This window comes from Bolinopsis microptera, chromosome 5 (genome assembly GCF_026151205.1).
Source record: "Bolinopsis microptera isolate Bmic1 chromosome 5, MBARI_Bmic_1.0, whole genome shotgun sequence".
In the NCBI taxonomy this organism is placed as follows: Eukaryota; Metazoa; Ctenophora; class Tentaculata; order Lobata; family Bolinopsidae; genus Bolinopsis; species Bolinopsis microptera.
In genome coordinates this window covers 14176031-14195270 of record NC_087076.1, presented here as the reverse complement: position 1 = coordinate 14195270, position 19240 = coordinate 14176031, and the positions used below count along the sequence as shown (strand labels likewise).

At 38.5% G+C, this 19240-nt stretch overlaps 5 protein-coding genes across 5 annotated transcripts in view; 3 read left to right on the top strand and 2 right to left on the bottom strand.

Moving 5' to 3' along the window:
* LOC134815342 (ubiquitin-like modifier-activating enzyme ATG7) overlaps positions 1-4234 on the top strand; it is a 78935-nt gene extending 74701 nt beyond the window's left edge. The window contains exon 2 of the mRNA XM_063823864.1: positions 2118-4234. Coding sequence (XP_063679934.1) covers positions 2149-4215 — 2067 coding nt within the window. The 5' untranslated portion in view covers positions 2118-2148 and the 3' untranslated portion in view covers positions 4216-4234. The remainder of the gene's footprint in view (positions 1-2117) is intronic.
* LOC134815344 (uncharacterized) overlaps positions 1-18025 on the bottom strand; it is a 40010-nt gene extending 21985 nt beyond the window's left edge. The window contains exon 1 of the mRNA XM_063823868.1: positions 18016-18025. The gene's annotated coding sequence lies outside the window, so the exon portion shown is untranslated. The remainder of the gene's footprint in view (positions 1-18015) is intronic.
* Positions 4499-5959, top strand: LOC134815466 (serine/threonine-protein kinase 38-like). Its single transcript, XM_063824001.1, has 4 exons — positions 4499-4623; positions 5011-5185; positions 5305-5541; positions 5804-5959. Exons 1-4 carry the CDS (start codon positions 4499-4501, stop codon positions 5957-5959), a joined length of 693 nt encoding a protein of 230 aa, XP_063680071.1.
* LOC134815465 (serine/threonine-protein kinase 38-like) lies at positions 8194-9491 on the top strand. The gene is made up of 4 exons (XM_063824000.1): positions 8194-8201; positions 8404-8548; positions 8720-8840; positions 9085-9491. The coding sequence occupies exons 1-4, from the start codon at positions 8194-8196 to the stop codon at positions 9489-9491; spliced, it is 681 nt and encodes a 226-aa protein (XP_063680070.1).
* On the bottom strand, positions 10746-16995 carry LOC134815464 (paramyosin-like). Its single transcript, XM_063823999.1, has 6 exons — positions 16971-16995; positions 15490-15605; positions 12990-14927; positions 12541-12789; positions 11083-12009; positions 10746-10760 (listed from the first exon to the last, which is right to left on the bottom strand). Exons 1-6 carry the CDS (start codon positions 16993-16995, stop codon positions 10746-10748), a joined length of 3270 nt encoding a protein of 1089 aa, XP_063680069.1.
* Positions 18026-19240: the final 1215 nt, after the last annotated feature.

Sequence of the window (19240 nt, the reverse complement as noted above, 5' to 3'; positions counted from 1 at the left end):
GATAGTATACAATACAGTTTCAGTAGTTGACCCATACAGTTAAGTCCGTCATAACTCACAATCGTTTAATCGTAGATGTCAATTGTCAAATAGAGTGAGCGATCAATAAAAGGTTACAATTAAAAAAATATCAATATATTAAACATTTAAACTATTTGTTTAATTACTTGATGACAACCCTTTTTATTCGAACATTTTGTTTGTATGTTGTAACTTAATCTTTGTCAATTGTTAACTTCGTAACACTTGCCTTTCAAGAAGAAAGCGGCAAGCGCAGATTAGCAGAAATTTAGACGAGTAACATCCATCAATTTAATTGTTAACCTACAATACACAATTCCGTGGCATGATATGGCGAAAAATATTATTCGATGCGCAGTTCATCCTTTGGCACCCAGTATATATACAATATAGTAATCGAATTAAAATTTTGAATTACACGAAATAAATGGGTGCATGTGCAACATATTTTATAACCAAACTTGCCCATGCTGATCTATGATTTTCGTTTAACGTTATATAAAAGCCCAAATTAAATTAGGGATAGAAGGGCGTTTGGGCGATACCTTTTATCCGTACAATAGAAACTCAACGCTTAGCTGGGGACCTAAGGCAAATAGAGTTTATAACATTGAAGTTGTGATGGAATGACAGGCTAAACCATGACACATGAGTGTTGCTAAAAAACTCAATGGGCGCCTTAGTAAAATTTTAAACCTAAATTTTACTTAACAGGTGAAACTCGTAAAATATTTGTTCCAAATATACGTCAACTTCGCGTGCAAAACTAAATTATAAAACTATTTCGTGCGTATCAAATTAGATGTGCTTTCGTGTTTTGGTGAAGATATAGCGCGAGCCTTTTGATATTGAATATTTAAAATTTTGTTTTCCTTATTTTCAATAAATGATCTGGGGGGGAATTAAACTATACGATTATAAAACAATTATGATTAATCACATTAATCACGACCAAAGTAGTGCATATTGATTTAAACTACAATCCTATTTTAAATTATAAGGTTAATGGTATAGAACTTGAAGTATCTGCACAGGTAAAAGATTTGGGGGTTATTACCATAGCCCCCTGCTTTGGAACGAACAGATCAAAGCGTGTATCTCTAAGGCAAATCGTATGATTTGTTGGATTGTAAGGAATTTATTTATTAGAGAAAAAGTTGTTATGATTGCTTTATATAAAGCTTTAATAAGACCTCATTTTGAGTATTGTTTATAATTGTGGAATCCACCCGCGGCTCATGGAAGTTGGGGGACTGTTCTGGAGAGCGTCCAGAGGCGGTTTACCCGTCTGATTGATGAGGTGGGTACTCTTCCTTACAGCCGTGACGACACTGGCAGAGCGGCGAATATGTCGCATGGGGAACTCATAGAAGGTCTTAATCGGTCTTAATCTTGTTTCAAGCAACAGATGTAGTAGAAGTGTAACTAAAATCAAGAATATCCGGAAGTCTTTTCTCCCGGAGCGAGTTATTCCATATTGGAACAAACTCCATCCGGACGTCACGAACTCTGTGACAGTTTTAGGCTTTAAAATTAAATTAGAAGGATTTAAGAAAGATATGATTTCTAAAAGTATTACAAATGATTGCTTTTTTTTGGAATGTTTCTAATGAAGTTTTAGTAAGAATTGAGGGAGCCAGTTATGTCAGTAATAAAGAGAAACATAACGATTATCTTTGGTTTCATCCTTGTGTGGCAAAGAAGCGTTTTATAAATCTGTATTCCAACCCACAAGCATGAGCCACTTTGGTCTACTTGCTGTGGGGTGTCTCAGCTACATGGGTTGGGGGTCCCCCTTTTTTCCACTGGGAAGTTTTATTAGGTTCATCCCTATAGTTGCTTATCATTAATTTTGATCAGAGGATAGCTTGACTGCTTCGTAAAGGGATTAATTTGACCCACAAAATCATTCCTCAGATCACTGCATCTAAAGTGGTTCCGTATGAAGATTCAATATGCAGATGGTTAATTGAACAGTCTGCTTTTACATTTTTGATTGAAGCATTCTGGATTCAACTTTATTGAGAGATCTTGTGATGTATCATTTTAAAGCTAATATAGTTTTGTATTTCCCATTAATTGAAATTCTGCTTTAGGTTCAAATTCGCTTACCAGCACAGCAATATTATGGGAAGCTTCAATGACTATATGGACTTGAAGAAGCAGAAAGAGGGTGATCAGAACTCAAATCAAAAATTTTTGCTTGACACTGGAAGGATTTCCAATATATTTAAAGGTGTTTCAATTTACATAACAGGCTTCACCAATCCCCCATCATCTGTCCTGAAAGAGATAGTGTTACGAAATGGTGGTAGTGTGACAATGTTTTTCAGCAAAACGCATGTGACTCACATAATTGCTTCTAATCTGCCCGATTTTAAAGTAAAGCTGTGGAAAAATGATATGATTGTGACTCCTCAATGGATAGTTGATTGTGATGCTGCTCAATCAAGGTTATCCGAAGCTAAGTATATATTGTATAGAACTTCTGAAAATATCAGAGACATGATGACATCAAGAGTTGAAGTATATCCTATTAAGAATGCATCAAAAATCATACCAGAAACCACCAGTCATGACTTTGTTGGCGAGTTTTACAGCAACTCTCGCCTTCATCATTTGTCAACATCGGTTTCTGAATTAAGACAAAAAGTTTCCAAGCTTCAAAACCAATACCATCCCTCATATATTCCCATAAATAAATCGCAGACTTCTTCAGTTATACTGCACATTGATATTGATTGTTTCTTTGTTTCAATCTCACTTCGAACAAGGCTTCATTTAAGGGGAAAACCTGTCTGTGTTACCCATGCTAAGCCTAATGAAAATTCAGATTCATATGCAGAGATATCCAGTTGCAGTTATGAAGCAAGAGAATTTGGTGTCAAAAATGGGATGTTCCTTGGAAAAGCTCTTAAGCTTTGTCCCAATATAATTGCAGTTCCCTACGAATTTGATGCTTATCACAAAGCTAGCAATGAGCTATACCGAATTCTTGTTGAAAAGACACCTTATGTTGAAGTTGTTAGTTGCGATGAAGCATTTGTAGATATTGTAGAGCTTGTTGATGTTACTGATGAAGCTGCAATAAAAGGCTGGGTTCAAGAATTGCGAACTGAAATACATTCAGCTATTAGTTGTACTGTATCTGCAGGTATTGGTCCAAATAAATTAGTCGCCAGAATGGCTACCAGGGCAGGGAAACCAAACGGACAATACTTATGTTATTCTGAGAGCTCTGTTTTAGATTATATTAAATCACAGCCTCTTCAAGATCTCCCGGGTATCGGAAGCTCAACATTCCACAAGTTGGAATCAAAGTCTTACAAACTTTGTGGGGACCTCTTGACCAAGACAAAGTCAGAGTTGTCTGAGCTGCTGGGTCCAAAAACTGGTGAAACGGTATACAATTACTGTAGAGGAAGAGATTCTAGGGATCTTGTTTTGAAGCATGAAAGAAAAAGTATTTCAGTTGAGATAAACTACGGAATAAGACTAGAAACAATCAAACAATTTGAAACATTTTTGCTTAATTTGTGTGACGAATTAGAAAAACGGATGAAGAATGAAAACGTTGTCGGCTCTTTGGTTACTTTGAAAATGAAAGAAAGGTCTGAAAATGCTGCGGTCGAACCAATTAAATATATGGGGCATGGAATATGTGACAATGTTAGTAAGTCTGTCAATATAGCAAACGCTACAAATAGTGGGAAGGTTATTCACTCCAAAGTTATGTCTCTTGTTAACAGCATGACTTTGAATCCTGAGGATCTCCGTGGAGTTGGTGTGCAAATGAGCAAACTCAAAGAAGCCAGCCCTGTAATATCAAACACTACGAATGTGAGTAAAAAATCTGTGAAGCAGAAGAATGTTCCAGTCTGCAAAACCTTCCAATGCCCTGTCCCTGAGTTTCTTGGTCACAAGAACCCTGCAGACGTGAAAAATATCATTAAAAACTGGTGCGAAAGTCCTGAGCCGTTTCAAGTTGATGCTGATAAGGTTGATGAATATATCACCGACCTGATTAAGTATGGAAACATCAGTCTTGTTAAGGAGCTCTTAAGACTTATGAGAAAACAGTTGAAAGTGAGAGAAGCACCTGAATGGAATGCAGTTTTTAATTCCACCCTTCAGAATGTTCAAAGAAAGATCCATGTACTTTTCAACGGTATTCTCGATATGGATAACCTTTGAAATTTTGAATTGCTATGATGTCTTCGTTAGATTCTTGACCACAATAATTTACTTAAATTATAAATTCAATCGATTTGAATTTACTTAATTTTCTTTTGGCTTACTTATAATTCCCCGTCATGTTGCAATATAGATATTAGTTATTAGTATATCTTAAAATCGTATCCGTATCCAATTTCACTGTAAAATGTAAATCTCTCTTACACTTACATGTAAATTAGCTAACACACTACATTAATGAATAGGAATGTGATATCTTGAGGAGGAGCGGGTATTAGAGGATATGAGCACCATGTACGAGGGACATCCAGTTAACATACAGGTCAAGGAGAAGGCCGCCAGGGCTCGCGTCAGTATGGAGACTTACTACCACAATCTGGTGGTTATGCACAATGAACGAGATGGCAGGTAATCATTACATTATCATACATTACATTATTACATCATGCAACTTTTATCATATATCCCGTTACATAATCATAATATCCAATTACATTATTGTGCTGCTGTTTATTAACTGTTAAAATTACATCATGCTAGACTACTATCATTGTATACAATTGCATGATAGTTCGTCACTGTTGTGTAATTATCATTAACTAGACTGTGAATCTTACACCACTTCTTTCGTCAATGTTTAATGAATAACTTAATCATTTAATTACCTATCCTTGTATACACATTTAGTTTGCTCTGTATATTTTAGCAGCACCCCATTATTCAACATCACCACTGTGCTAACAGTGTGTACCTCCTGTTATATTTTATAAAAGATAATGATAAATTACCTATTAGGTTGAAGAGCTTGGAGAAGAAGATGGACGAACAGAGACTTAACGAGGATGAGAGAGAAGACCAGAGACGGAGACAGGCCACTAAGGAGACTGACTTTCTCAGACTCAAGCGCTCTCGACTGGGGGTTGATGATTTTGAGTCACTTAAAGTTATTGGAAGGGGTGCTTTTGGAGAGGTTACATTCTGTTTATCATTTTAGACATTTTAATGATTTTATCTAATGATGAGCTATAAGCAAAAGTTTTAGTTGTGTATATTTATTTTATTGGCTGGATAAAAAGACTTTTTTCACAGGTTCGTCTTGTACAGAAAATTGATACAGGTCACATATACGCGATGAAAATAATGCGCAAAGTAGACATGTTGGAGAAGGAGCAGGTAGCGCACGTGCGTGCTGAGCGCGACGTGCTCGCAGAGGCCGACAACCCATGGGTGGTGAAAATGTTTTACTCGTTCCAGGACTCAACAAACCTGTATCTGATCATGGAGTATTTACCTGGTGGTGACATGATGACACTTCTTATGAAGCGGGTAGGTCTTGTGCAATGTGGAATGTGGGGAACATTCCACACCATTTCAGTGGTGCCTTATCGTATAAACATAGGTCAATACAAGTTGAAACCACATTCAATAGCTAGTTTATTTCTGTTACATTATTTACATCTTGATGTGCTTTAACTAGTGTTATATACATTCTACATGACTCAATGTGCCTCAACAGTGAACAATGAGCATTACTCACTCTGTCACATAGTAAAGATAATCTAATGCTTTAATATTGAACCACTCTCAGGACACACTGTCAGAGGATGAAACTAGATTCTACATGGCGGAGTGTGTGCTAGCTATTGAGTCTATACACAGACTTGGCTTCATACACAGAGATATTAAACCTGATAACCTGCTCCTGGACGCTGGTGGACACATTAAACTATCTGATTTCGGGTAATTGTTGTTGTTGTTTGATTAATTCATTCTAAAACTTGCTTTTAAAGGAGCCTTTTTCACTCAGACTAAGAATAGTAAAAAACTTTGTCCAAATTTTGCTTAGTCCCAGATAGCAACTCCCGCTGAGTAGCACGGAATATCGCAATGTAAACAGGGCTATAATATAAGGTATTACTACCTAAACAATAACACAATACTTCTATCATCGGTAGCGGGTATTCCACGAGGAATTCCACACGGATTTCCACATAGAATGGCCGGTATTCTTGGATAATACCCAACTTTAGAGTAGAATCGGCGGCAGCAAGCGTGGGACTACACATAAACGAAGGCAAGACCAAGGTCATGACACTGAATATGGAGGATCGATCTAGCGACCTACAAAGTCGATCCGGGGAAGCCATAGAAAATGTAGATGATTTCATCTACTTAGGCTCCTGGATTGAGAGCACAGATAGGGAGATAAGGGTTAGAAAGGGAAAAGCGTGGGGTGCCCTACATAGACTGAAGGATATCTGGAAATCCAAACTGTCAAAGAGCCTAAAGATTAGATTGTTCATAGCGGCTTGTGAATCAGTACTGCTCTACGGATCAGAAACCTGGACACTGACAAAGGCTCAAGAGAAAAGTTTGGACGGGACATACACAAAGATGTTGCGTATGGTGCTGGGTATCTCATGGAAGGACAAGGTCAGCAATATAACTTTGTATGGTAGCCTCCCAAGGCTGTCAAACAAGTTACGAAGCAGGAGATTAAAAATGGCGGGACACTGCATCCGACATCCTGAGCTACTTGCCAGTGATTTAGTCTTATGGGAACCTACGCACGGTAGAGCACAGCAAGGCCGACCAAGACAAAGCTACTTGTCTATGTTACTGAAGGAAGTTGGGACAAACTCTAAAGAGGAACTGCGAACCCTGATGCGGGACAGGGATATATGGAGGGGGTTTTCTGGCGTAGATCGGACTTAGCTCCGACATAGTAGTAGTAGTTTATTATGAGGGACACAAATAATATAGGGTGTACTGTTGTGAGTAATTTCGGACAAGTAAGGAGCAGGCACAAGGTTTAATTCAGTAGCAATATAATAGTTATAACACAGTATATTAGGCAAGAGAAGCGATGTTTTTGAACTAGAAGAACAATTAAATTAAAACATCAAAGGAATGATTAAATTACTAGAACATCTTTTTATTTACAAATGAACATAATTTGGCATGTTGCCCAACGTTCCCAACTCACATTTGCAATGTTCATTCTATTATAACCTGGTCAGTTTCATCTACTTAACATAACTTGGTCAGTTCCTCAGTTTTACAATTCCTGCAACAAGACATTTCTAGACTCCACCACAACTTTCAGTCCCAGTTTGTATCCTGGTGCAGGAAAACTATCGGCATCCTCCGACACATAAATTGCGTAGTTTCCGTAAACAGGACCTCCCCGAGCATACCCACTCCCATTATCACTTCCTTGCCAGTAGCGAGCAGAACGGTCTTGATTCGAAATTTCGTGTGCCAAACTTTGTTCACCAACGCTGACCTCAGTTTTTGGATTGCACCAGAAGTCGTTCCCAAAACCTCTAGTTTTGTCGGAATTTTCTGTCGCTGAAGCAACAAATCCTCCTGTCATGACCAACCTGTGACCATTGTCATCATTGTTCCAGTTGAAACCAACATCTCCTCCAACAGAGAATATTGGATCATCGTTCAAATTCTGAGCATTAGCTCCAACGTTCTCCTGAAGAGGACCTCCCTCAGTAACCACCTCTCTTCCAGGGTCTACATTCCTAAACATGGATAGCAGAGATCTACCCTTCTCTTTTAACCGGAACACTTTGACTGCGTCCACCTCCCCTCCCTGGTGTCTCACCAGAGCCATGTAGTTGACTGGGTGTCTCCAGATAACCCTGTTCAGATAATCTTTAGTCAGAGCGTCAGCGTAGGTCCCGATAAACTTATCCTCAGTCCACCCCGTAACGTAGTCCATCATGTGGCCATCCTCTGGGTTGAGGTTCATGGCCATGTACCAGGATTGGGATTCAATCCTCTCAATCCTCTCAACAGTGCGTCCTGCTGCCAGAGCAACTACCAGTCCAACCAATACTATGTACATTATTGTTACCTTCCTGGTGTTGGTATGAGAGTCATTTAACAATTATAGTATGCTGGGAAAATTTAGTTAACAAACGAAGTAATGTAAACTTACGAAACTCTGGTGCGAATTATCAACTTATGGCCTGGTGGACTGAGATTCGGGAAATAGCGGAATAAATTTTGATTTTTTTGTCACATGTTAACACCTTATAGCAACATTATATTGCAATTACGCGTGAGAACTTTGTTCTTGAAAATGTGACTTCGCACAAATTATCCGCAATTTTCCTCTGAATAATTTCTTCGAGTTTTGGAGTATTCTGTTTAATGAAAATATTCTCCCACTAGGCTGGCTACAGGACTGAAGAAAGCGCATAGAACTGAGTTTTACAGAGATCTATCACTTACAGACTACGCAAAGGAAGCAAACCCTGCTAACGACCCCATGGACAGTAAAAGTAGAGCCGCTACTTGGAAAAAGAACAGGAGACAGGTTAGACGATAATACAAGAAATACAATTATCATTCTCTAATTATTCTGTCAATTATCTTCTCTCTTTAAAACTCTTTTCTGATCGTACTCGACAAATCCACCAGTTTTCGGTGATATATGCAGATATAGGGTGCAAAGTATATTAAAAATAACATTATAATAAACCTTCAGCTGGCGTACAGTACAGTAGGAACACCGGATTACATAGCACCTGAAGTGTTTCTCCACAAAGGGTACACTGGAATGTGCGATTACTGGAGTTTGGGTGTTATCATGTACGAGATGCTCATCGGTATGTGAACATTTGGTTATTCTATTCTTTAAATTAGAGTTTTCTAAAATCTTTAAGTAAGATAATTCTAGGAAAATAAGCCCGTAAACCCAGTATTATTTTATTGATTTTCCATTAAAGATCATAGAATTATACAATTATACAATTATACAATTATACAATTATACAATTATACAATTATACAATTATACAATTATACAATTATACAATTATACAATTATACAATTATACAATTTATTGTCAGGTTACCCACCGTTTTGTTCGGAGAATGCGCAGGACACCTACAGAAAAGTAATGACCTGGAAAGAGAACCTAATATTCCCACCTGAAGTGCCAATCTCGAACAACGCACGATCTCTCATCTCACGGCTGGTATGTAATGTCGACGAAAGGCTCGGAAAGAACGGCGTTGAAGAAATTAAGGAGCATCAGTTCCTACATGGTTCAGATTGGGAGTACATCCGGGACAGACCTCCTGCCATTATCATCAGAGTCAAATCTATCGACGATACGTCCAACTTTGACGAGTTCCCTGAAATCGACATCAAGGCACCACTGACGAGTGAAACTACCAGTAATTCCAAGGATTGGGTGTTCATGAATTACACGTTCAAACGGTTCGAGGGGTTGACTCAACGAGGTCTGGTATAAACTTATTTAAACGTTGCTACGTTTAATCTTTCTGAGGCTTTTGAAGAAATTTGCTGGATGTTTGAGTTGGAGAAACTGTACTATTACCGCTGTATTTTCAGAAATACTGTTGACTGTTAATACTATTTGAATAGGAATTTCTAATTAGGCTAAAATTCTGCAGATTGTAAATTGATAGTATGATAATGATAAAAACTGTTTACATAAAGTGGGTTTGAGCATGATACTGTTTGACTAAAGTGATATTTCATCCGCTGGATTTGTCAAAACGCTCCACTTTCATTTAAATTGTAAATGTTTTCTAACAAGATGAACTTCACGGTACTATTTCGTTTTAGAACGATTTTGCGCAAGTTTTCAGAGGCTGGTATTTTAAAACTGAGCTCATAGCACAATTGATGACTTGAGTCCGATTATAATGTATTTAAGATTTCGATGTTTGATGAATTGATATTTACAAAGCACGTGTTTTTGGTTCACTTTCGTAGTGAGTACTTGTACTCCTAATAGCGCCAAACAAATCCAATTTGTCACGCTTGAAACCGAACTTTGAGCGCGAACTCAGCAAAACATTATTGTGTATCAGTTAGGTTGTGTTCAGCGTTTTCTTTGGTCATGTGACTGGGAACGGCGCGCGCATTTATTATTTTGCACTGGTCGGTATTTTACATTTTATTTGGTCTGAATCAAATTTACACTTGAGGTCAGAAATAGTTTGAGCTAAGACCTGGTCGATCTTTAAGATTTATGTTTGCATTCCAGCTTGGAATAACATTTCCTTTATAATTCATAAGACCAGTGTTGATGATTGTACGACTTTCGTCAATTCTCCTTCACCTCACGGCGAAAAGCAAACACTTCAATGGATGGTTACCGTAATGGGTGCCACATGCCTAGCATGAAATATTTACCTACTTACTTGCACTTGTGTAGGTCTGTAGAAGCATTCGTATCGGGCGTTGCCTGCTACATGCTATCCCGAAACTAGAAGCTTGCTTTAATAATAATAAGTATATTCATATCAGTATAGAGCTAAAAAACGGTTCGGGTATTTGTTGTCCCAAAAAATGTAATTAAATATGTACATTACAAATATACCAAAAATGAGCATACGAATATTATCCTTGCAGCTTCAAGTTCTATGCTATGAATATTCCTTGAGTTCTGCTTCCGCCTCAGCTAACTGAATTTTGACAGTCATCAAATTTTTCTGAAACTCGGCTCTCTGCCCTCTAATCCTTTGATTTTCACCCTCTAAATGTTGACATCCTAAGCAATCTACATCAATCAATTTAAGAGAAAAGTTTAACTGCACAGATCTGATAATGTCCATCTTCATTTCAAGCTCCATTCCATCAGAATGAAGCTGAGATATCTCATTCATTATTTTCACTCTTTTTGCTGCATTTGAGCACTTAACTAGCTTCCTCTCTAAGATCGATAAGTTTTCTTTCAAGGCATTTCTTTCTTGCTCTTTCGTGCTAACTTCCATTTTTATAGATTCCAGCTTTTCGGTCTTTTCTTTTCGAACGTTTTCCAAAATAATTGCATGAGCACATTCGCCTTTCAAGCATTCGTTTTTCATTATTACCAGTTTTTCCTTTGTCTCCCTAACTTCAATTTCCATGCTGGACAAAGAATCTATTGAGCTCTTTTGACATTCCTGAAGCTCATTCAGCTGCTGTTTATGTCTCTCTAAATCAGTCAACAAATATTCCTCTGCTTTACGACCTTCTTTCAGTTCTCCCTTTAATTTGGAGCATTGATCTTTGGTTTCTTTTAACTCCAGATTGAGAGCACGTATAATTTCTTGTGGTTCTCCATGCTCATTGATCTTGTTTGTCAATCTCTTAATAGTCCTATCCTTTTCGGCGATCTCTCCCCTCTGCTCATCTATTTTTTCCTCTAGAACAGCAGCTTGGTTTTTAAACGTTTGCAGACTACCAGTGAGATTAACCCTACTTTTAGTGGAACTAGGGCTAGGAGTAATAGGTTCGTCAGCTTCTGACGTGGATTTAGGAGAGGTATACCCACTTTTTGGCAGCTGTAACATTTCGAATTCCTGTCTTCGTATGGTTTGCAACTCTTCGTACATTTTCAACTCCTTCTCAATATCATCTTTCTTCTTTTGTAACTCTCGAATTTTCTTCTTCTGCTTCTTCGAACTCTTCTTTTGTTTGTCTCGTTCTATCTCAACAGCTTTCTTCTCAGATTTTACAGTTTCCACTCTTTCAATCAACATTTCCAGCTCTAATTTTGCGTCACGAAGTTTTCTTTGGAGTGACTTTTCTGACATGATCAAGTTCTCTACCTCGTTTTCTAGAGATTTGTTCGCGTGTTCCAGATACTCAAGTTCTTCCAAGAGTTGCGTTTCGTTGTGGGAGAAAACGTGAGAAAGTTCAGATGGGTTTCGATTGTGTCCGGGTTTGAAGTTGGTCACCACTTGGGGCACTTGGAGAATTTCTGGTGGTAGCAGAAGTTTGTCCCAAGATTCGCTTCTGGTCAGCATCGATTGCCGCTGAAATTATTTGAATTATTACTACATATTTATTAGAAGCCTACAAACCTAAAATTGATATCGACACGAAAATCTGTGAATACTTTAGTCTCAAACGACTTAACTTTGACTATCAATAAAATTTTTGAAAGTATCATGATACATTTTCAGTAGCAATACGATTTATCAATAATTGAAAGAGCAATTTCAATTTAATTAGCAAATAGTAAATATTTCTCACAGTGTCACAGCATCCACAATTACTTACTGTCGTACAACAACATGTCTTTCCCAAAAACAGTAATGCTTCCATTTTAATATCACTGCCACTATGAATACGAAATCACTACAACAGTAAAAGTAAAGAATCATTTTTCCAGCAAAATGTCTGCCATTGTGTCCAATATCTCAAAAACATACGTCATACTTCTAACTCTGTACTAAGCTTTTAAAGTACTTCATTTAATTCTCAAAATTTGCCATTAGAGATGACAAGTTCCGAGACGGAGATCTTACTCTCTGAGCTGTTCTGCCTTGCCTTGACTCTCTTACTCTTGGACTGTTTTGTTGAATATTCTCATCTAACTGTACTCTCGTCTGTTTATTGTACCCGAACTGTTTTTGCTCTCCCCTCAAACCTTCCTCCCTATATTCTGATGGTGGCTCCACAGTCACAGCCCACCCTTTTACTTTAGCTACTTCTAGAGCTGCAGATTGGGACTTCACTTTTCTTTCCAGCTCCTTGCAGTTTTCCAAGGTTGTCCGAAGAAGACCTTGAAGAGAGGTGTAGTCTTCGCGTTTCTTGGAAAATTTATTTGTCGTCGTGGTTAGGTCCACAGTAAGATCTATGTTTTTCATTTCTACGTGCTCCAATTTTGACTTTAAGAGATCAATTTCCGTCATTGATTTGTCCACTTTGTGCCGAGTTCTTTACAAGAAGGTCTGACGCAGAGTTTTTCACCTGACATGATATCATAAATCTGTGCATTAGTTTCTGAAACCAGGTCTTTTAGATTCAGATATTCTGTTTTAAGGTTTTTGATCTTCTCTTTCTGCCGCGATATTTTCTTGCGTGCTTCTGATAATTCATCAGACTCTGGTACACTATTTTCCTCCTTTTCAGTTCCACCACTAATTTGCTGCATGAAATCTGAAAGGGAAGATACTTGGGAGCTTGTCCTTGAGATTGGGAGAAGCTTATCATGTTTCTCCACAGTATCAATTGCCGTGGCTTGAACATCTTTCTGCTCGCTATCCTCTCGTTTGGAAGTCTCCACTTCCAGCTTCCTCTCCATATCCGCTAGTTGAGTACTCAGAGACACAGTCTCGTTTGTCAACAGTCTACTGTGTGTCTTCGTTTTTTCCAGCATTGCTTCTAAATCACTAACTTTTGTCTTCAGATCGTCACGCGTCCTGCAAAGCTCTGAAAGTTTCCTCCTATTGTCAGCAATTTCTTCCACAAACTCCTGACATTCTTTTCTCCTGATATTGAGCTCTGCTCTGGTTTCTGCTAACAGTTCTGACTCTTTAGCGCTGCCTGATCGACAACTCCCATCTTCACATCTCCTCCTGGACATCGTAATTTCTTCTTTTAGGCTGGCTAGTTCGTTTGTCAGTTTTCGGTTTAGCCTCTCGGTTTCTTTTGTGATATTTTCATTGTTGATCATCTCCATTTTGTAAACAGCTAATTCTTTTCTCAGCTCATCTTTCTTTCCAGTTAACTTTTCTACCTTTGCACTAAGGGTTGTGATCGTATCTTCTCTGTTCTTAACGATGTACTTTGTTTCGCTATCTTTGCTGACAGATTTCATTCCACTTGAGCAGCAACCGGAGTTACAGAGTTCATCCCTATCCACAAGTTTACATTTTAGCTGCTCGGCTTCCTTTACTAGCTCGATGTACTTTTCGTCCGCTTTATTCCTCGAGTTCTCCATCTCACTGACTTGTTTTTCCAGCGTAGCCATCGCATTGTTTAATTCTTTCCGCTTCATCCTGGATTTGCTCAGTTGAGATTGCAGGGTATTCATAATGTCATCCTTTTCTTTTAGCTCTTTTTCAAGTTGTTGTCCAGACACACAGAGACCTTGGCTACACTTCTCCTGCACTTCAACAATCTGCATATTCAGAGCTTCTATCATTTCATGTATATTGTCCAGTTCCTTTGTCTTCTCCTTCCACTTAGGTTCCAAAACCTCCACCTTTTCTGATAACTCACAGTTCTTGGTCTGGAGCCCCAAGTTTTCTAATTTCAGATCGCTCAGCTCCATCTTCATTCTCTCGATTGTTCCTGACATGATTCCCTCCATCTCCTGGTGTCTAGTTGACATTCCATCGTACAGAGTTTTATAATTCATTTCACAATCCATGCTTAGCTGGCTCTCTAAACGCAGAAGACCAGTTGAGTCAGCATCCTCGTCCACTTTTTCCCTTCTTTCTTTTTCCAGTGACTCTAACACGTGAAGTTTTCGCTTTAGCAATTCAATTTCATCTTTTAGGCTAGTGCATTCCACTTGGTAGAACTGTTTTTGTGATTCTTCATCTTTTAGATGTTTGATAAGCTCCCCATTGTCCATTTGTGCTTCAAGTAAAGCCTCTGTCGCTTCTTTCAGCTGTGCTTTCATCTTATCTCTTTTTAATCTTAGCTTGTCCTTTGAATGTTTCTCCTCCTCAAAAGCAACAACAAGGTTTTTGAACTTTTGTCTTAATTCTGCTTCGGATTGTTTGCCTTGAATCAACTTCTTGTCGTTCATGGTGAAGAGTGCTTCTACTTCATGTACATTGTTGGAGAGTGTTATGAATTTAGCGGACTCTGTGTTGTCGGAGGAGAGGCTCTGATCAGGTTCGGGGGTGGTTTTATTGCTGGAGACAGAGTAGGCGAATACTTTGGAACCGTTAGACTTTAAACTGGTCTTACTTGTGCTTTGCAACGATTTATTATCCTGAAACACATACATTTAAGCTAGTAATTCACTGACACACAGTGTGCTGTACATAAAATAACAATTAGGGGTCGTTCACATATTACGTAATCAATAATCAATATTGTAGCAATTTTTACCCCCCCCCCCCCCCTCCGTAATCAACCGTAATCAACCGTAATCAAGACCCACCCCCACCCCTCCTGACAGCAAAATTACGTAATCATGGCCCCCCCCCCCCCCCCCCTTTTTTTCCCTAGAAAACACTTCTCTACGTTTCATGCTACCGTGATCATTATGAGCCGAAATCATTGTTATGATATCCGGCCAAGCACCTTCCAAACTACTTACCCACCCCCCCCCCCCTCCCGTAATCAACCGTAATCATTTGGAAACCCCCTCCCCCTCGGCTGATTACTTAATATGTGAACGACCCCTTAGTATAATACTTGTCAGCGTGAAACATGGTGATCATGTCGCCTCACTTCACTACGACTGTATTGTACTACTAGTACATAAGCACCACTAAATTATAGCAGCTCATATACAAATACTGATTAGTATTCCCACTATACTAGTATACCTTATCAAGGTATCTGGATTCAATATAGATCCGTGGGTATCCCTCTGTGTGCTGCTCTGGATCGTACAATGTCATGTGTAGTGGTCTGTCTTTATCTTCTAGTTCCTCTCCGTGATCTGAACATGTTACGGGGTGCTTATATATTAATATCATGTAACGTTCATTCGCAATGACCAAGTTCCATTCCTAAAGAAAGCTTTGATAAACGGAAAATCATCAAAATATAAAAAGAGATATTTGGAAGATGAGCTTTTTTGCCGTCCCCTTGACCGGAATTTGACTAAAATTTCCACCATGAACAATGAATGACCAATTAAATCAGTGAGGTCGGTGAGAGTGACACAATTCTTGTAGGTTTATAACCTACCAGGACGCGCGCCGAGTTCAGAGTTGGACTCGTCGACGGTCCTGGAACAAATATACTTTGGAACAAATATTTTACGAGTATCACCCGTTAACACAATTCAAGTCACCATCAATTAGTACTGGAACCAGTATATCCGGAAAACCTTTTGATGCAACTAACAACTTTGAAAACAACTAACAACAATGAAAATTTTGAATATGTCCTACTTCGTAGCACTTAACTTGCCTCGGGCTAATATTTCGAGAAGAAAGCGGCGCGCGTTACTTCGAAGAAATTTAGACATTAGACAAATATTATCTTACTGGGCCTTAACGGGTGATACTAGTAAAATATTTGTCCAATATTAGTCCAACTCGGCGCGCGTCCTGGTAGGTTATAAACCTACAAACTGGGCCGCGCTCAGCCTGTCATTCCGCCGAATCTCTATTTATGTTTGTGAATATGATAGCCTGAGGTCCCCAGGTAAAGTATTATCCGGCTTTTAGTCTTATTAATATAAATAATAATATAATTTGCTCACCCAAAAATTTCACGTGACTTTGGTTTTTATAGTTTTGTTAACGGGTGATACTCGTAAAATATTTGTTTTAATCCAACTCGGCGCGCGTACTCCTCGTAGGTTATTAACTTAAATCTACAATGGTTTTGCAGCCGTACAAAAAGGTTTTTACATAAAAGCATTTTTTATACCCTACGTCATGGGTTGACGGATGTTAACCGTTTAAATTTCTTCGAAGTAGCGCGCACCGCTTTCTTCTCGAAATATCGATGGCAAGTGCTCAAAATATCGATGGCAAGTGCTACGAAGTAGCGCGCGCCGGGCCAAATCATTAACAATGGTCAACGTCATGGGAGTGATTCGGAATCAGCGTCCAAAATACACCGATTTCAGTTTTCACAAGAATTTTCTTAAAATTTGGGCGAGCGATTTAGTAGGAGCGGTATTACTATTACTATGATCCGTCAAAAATGTCACTGTTTTGACTGATTTTTTTGAATGATTAAGCGTTCACAAATGACGTCAGCAAGATTAAGGCCAATCGATTTAGGCCAATTTTACAATTTACCCCCTGTCAGCATTGAGCGACCCCCGGCCCCCTTACTTAATACATACCCCGCAGCCCCGCAGACAGGATCATGTCAGCCAGTTAGGGGTATGTCTGTAAAACGTAAGTGTATAGTTGCCATGCCCATACGTTGTAGGCCAGCCGCGCACGAGTGTTTCGCCCCGATAAGTGAAACGACAATGGGGGTCACGACGTGATACAAGGGTATATAGAAATGCTGAGGGGAGTGTCCGGGTGTAACTGTAGGCAGGTAATATTAGTGTGTGACTGATTTAAGCAGTTGGTCAACAGAGTTCAGTTCAAGTACTAATTTTAAGGAAATTAGGAATCTTGTATTGTTAATAAAATTTATTTGAAGCAAAAATTTGTGCCAAAATTCACGTATTTTTGCTGACGACAGCAAGGCTCAGACACCTCTCCCCCCGTCAGCAATCAGCATTTCTAAACCCTCCTCCCCTGCTGACGTCATATGTGAAGGCTCCCTTAATTAATGAGTTCACTGACGATGGCACAAGACACGATTTATTCAAAGTTCTATTCCTAAAGAAAGCTTCAGAAAATCATCAGAATATAAAAAGAGATTTTGGACGATTTTTGAAGAGGAGCTTTTCTGCCGTCCCCTTGACCAAAACTTGCACTGTTATGGCTGAATTTTTCTTGAATGATTAATTATTGAGTTCACTGTGTAAGACACGATTGAGGTTATGATAATTAGACTATTAAAGATTTAACTTTTTCATGTTTGGATATTTTACAAATAAAACCACCGTATTATCAACAAAATCTTTACACAACTTAACCTGTATCATGATATTGATAAGGGCAATCTTTGGGACATTCCGCTTTTTTGCCACTGTCGTTTTCAGATCTTGTTCCTGCATGCAGGTTAAGATTCCTACATCTTTAATTTCGGTTCACGTTGCCCTAGCTCCTAGCACCCGGATTTGAGAGTTTCCTATGCTATCAGTATCAAGCATTTTGACCTTAATCCTATACCCTAGCCTTGAAGTTGAACATAATTGAACCTTACCCTAACAGTAACAACTAACCCTTTCTGAAACAGTCACCATAACCAGAAAAGTCTATGGAACACAAATTATTTTGAAGGAAACTTTTGGAACAGAATCCGGATCGGACGGTGCGACCCTTAAAATCTGACGACGAATGGCAAGAAAACAGTTCGCTTTGATCGGTTCCCAAAAGAACTACAAAACCTTGCTGCAGTTGCAACGCTGTAAATAAACGGACATTTCTGTTAAAACTTATTGCTACTAAAACAGTTTTCTTCTGAAAAAAAAAACTATTTGAAAATATCATTATTTAAATTACGAAGCCTAAAACTCAATGTTTTTGAAGTTCGAAGTAGCAAAATGTCATCAACGACAGTTGTGTTTCAGCTGCTGGTAAGTACCTATCACAACAAAATCCAATAAATAAATACTCAAATGTTCAAACGAACCCACATTCCACAAGCGTGAACAAAACGCTAAAAACTCTGTTATAGCGACAGGAAGCCTACTATATCTGGGAACATAAAACTAAAAGACTCACGAAAATTCCCTAACACCTAAAGCCAAAAGATTAACATACTTCATAAAAATAGCATCTCGAATCAGTTCGGTCCTCAACTGTAAACAGGTCAGTATTTACAATACAGTCGAAAACCGAACGAGAAATGCGTTCTATTCGTCAGAATACGATCATACTTTTTAAAACTTTCATAAAATAAAACGTTGAAAATATGAAGTGATATAATCATGATGAAACTCATATAAAAATATTGAAATGTGATTCAAATACATGCTTTTTCGGGGGAAGTCGACAATCCATCGGTAGTCAAAACATAAATTGTAAATACATAAATCAAATCCATTACCAACATTTGTAACAGATTAAACTGTTTTTAAATTATAAAACTTTGTCAAAACGCCAATAATTCAGATAAAATTAAAAGATGAATTGGTTTGATTTCGCATATATAACACAGCACTCGACTAGTATCAGTACAAACATGTCATTCTCTGATGGGAAACCACACATAAGGGGTCGTTCACATATTACGTAATCAGCCGAGGGGGGGGGTTCCAAATGCTTATGGTTGATTACGGGGGGGGGGGGGGGGGGGGGGGTGGGGGGTGGGGGGGGGGGGGGGGTTTGGTCGTTGATTACGTAATCAAAATTTTCTTTTTTACCCATAGAATAACCAACAATTTGAAAATATTTTAATTCAAATTCCACTCAATTTCACTCTGATAGTGATAAAATTTAGAAATTTATCGAATATCCGGCTATAATAGTAGTTTAGAAGGTGCTTGGC

Excerpts from the sequence above, each read along its gene's own strand:
- LOC134815466 (XM_063824001.1), top strand. The coding sequence starts at position 4,499 with ATGAGCACCATGTACGAGGGACATCCAGTTAACATACAGGTCAAGGAG. Across the intron at positions 4,624-5,010 it reads CACAATGAACGAGATGGCAG|GTTGAAGAGCTTGGAGAAGA; the intron begins GTAATCATTACA and ends ATTACCTATTAG. Across the intron at positions 5,542-5,803 it reads TGACACTTCTTATGAAGCGG|GACACACTGTCAGAGGATGA; the intron begins GTAGGTCTTGTG and ends AACCACTCTCAG.
- LOC134815465 (XM_063824000.1), top strand. Across the intron at positions 8,549-8,719 it reads GGAAAAAGAACAGGAGACAG|CTGGCGTACAGTACAGTAGG; the intron begins GTTAGACGATAA and ends ATAAACCTTCAG. Across the intron at positions 8,841-9,084 it reads CATGTACGAGATGCTCATCG|GTTACCCACCGTTTTGTTCG; the intron begins GTATGTGAACAT and ends ATTTATTGTCAG.
- LOC134815464 (XM_063823999.1), bottom strand. The coding sequence starts at position 16,995 with ATGATCCTGTCTGCGGGGCTGCGGG. Across the intron at positions 15,606-16,970 it reads CCTGTCTGCGGGGCTGCGGG|ATCACGGAGAGGAACTAGAA; the intron begins GTATGTATTAAG and ends TAACATGTTCAG. Across the intron at positions 12,790-12,989 it reads ATCTGAATCTAAAAGACCTG|AAACGCGAAGACTACACCTC; the intron begins GTTTCAGAAACT and ends AAATTTTCCAAG.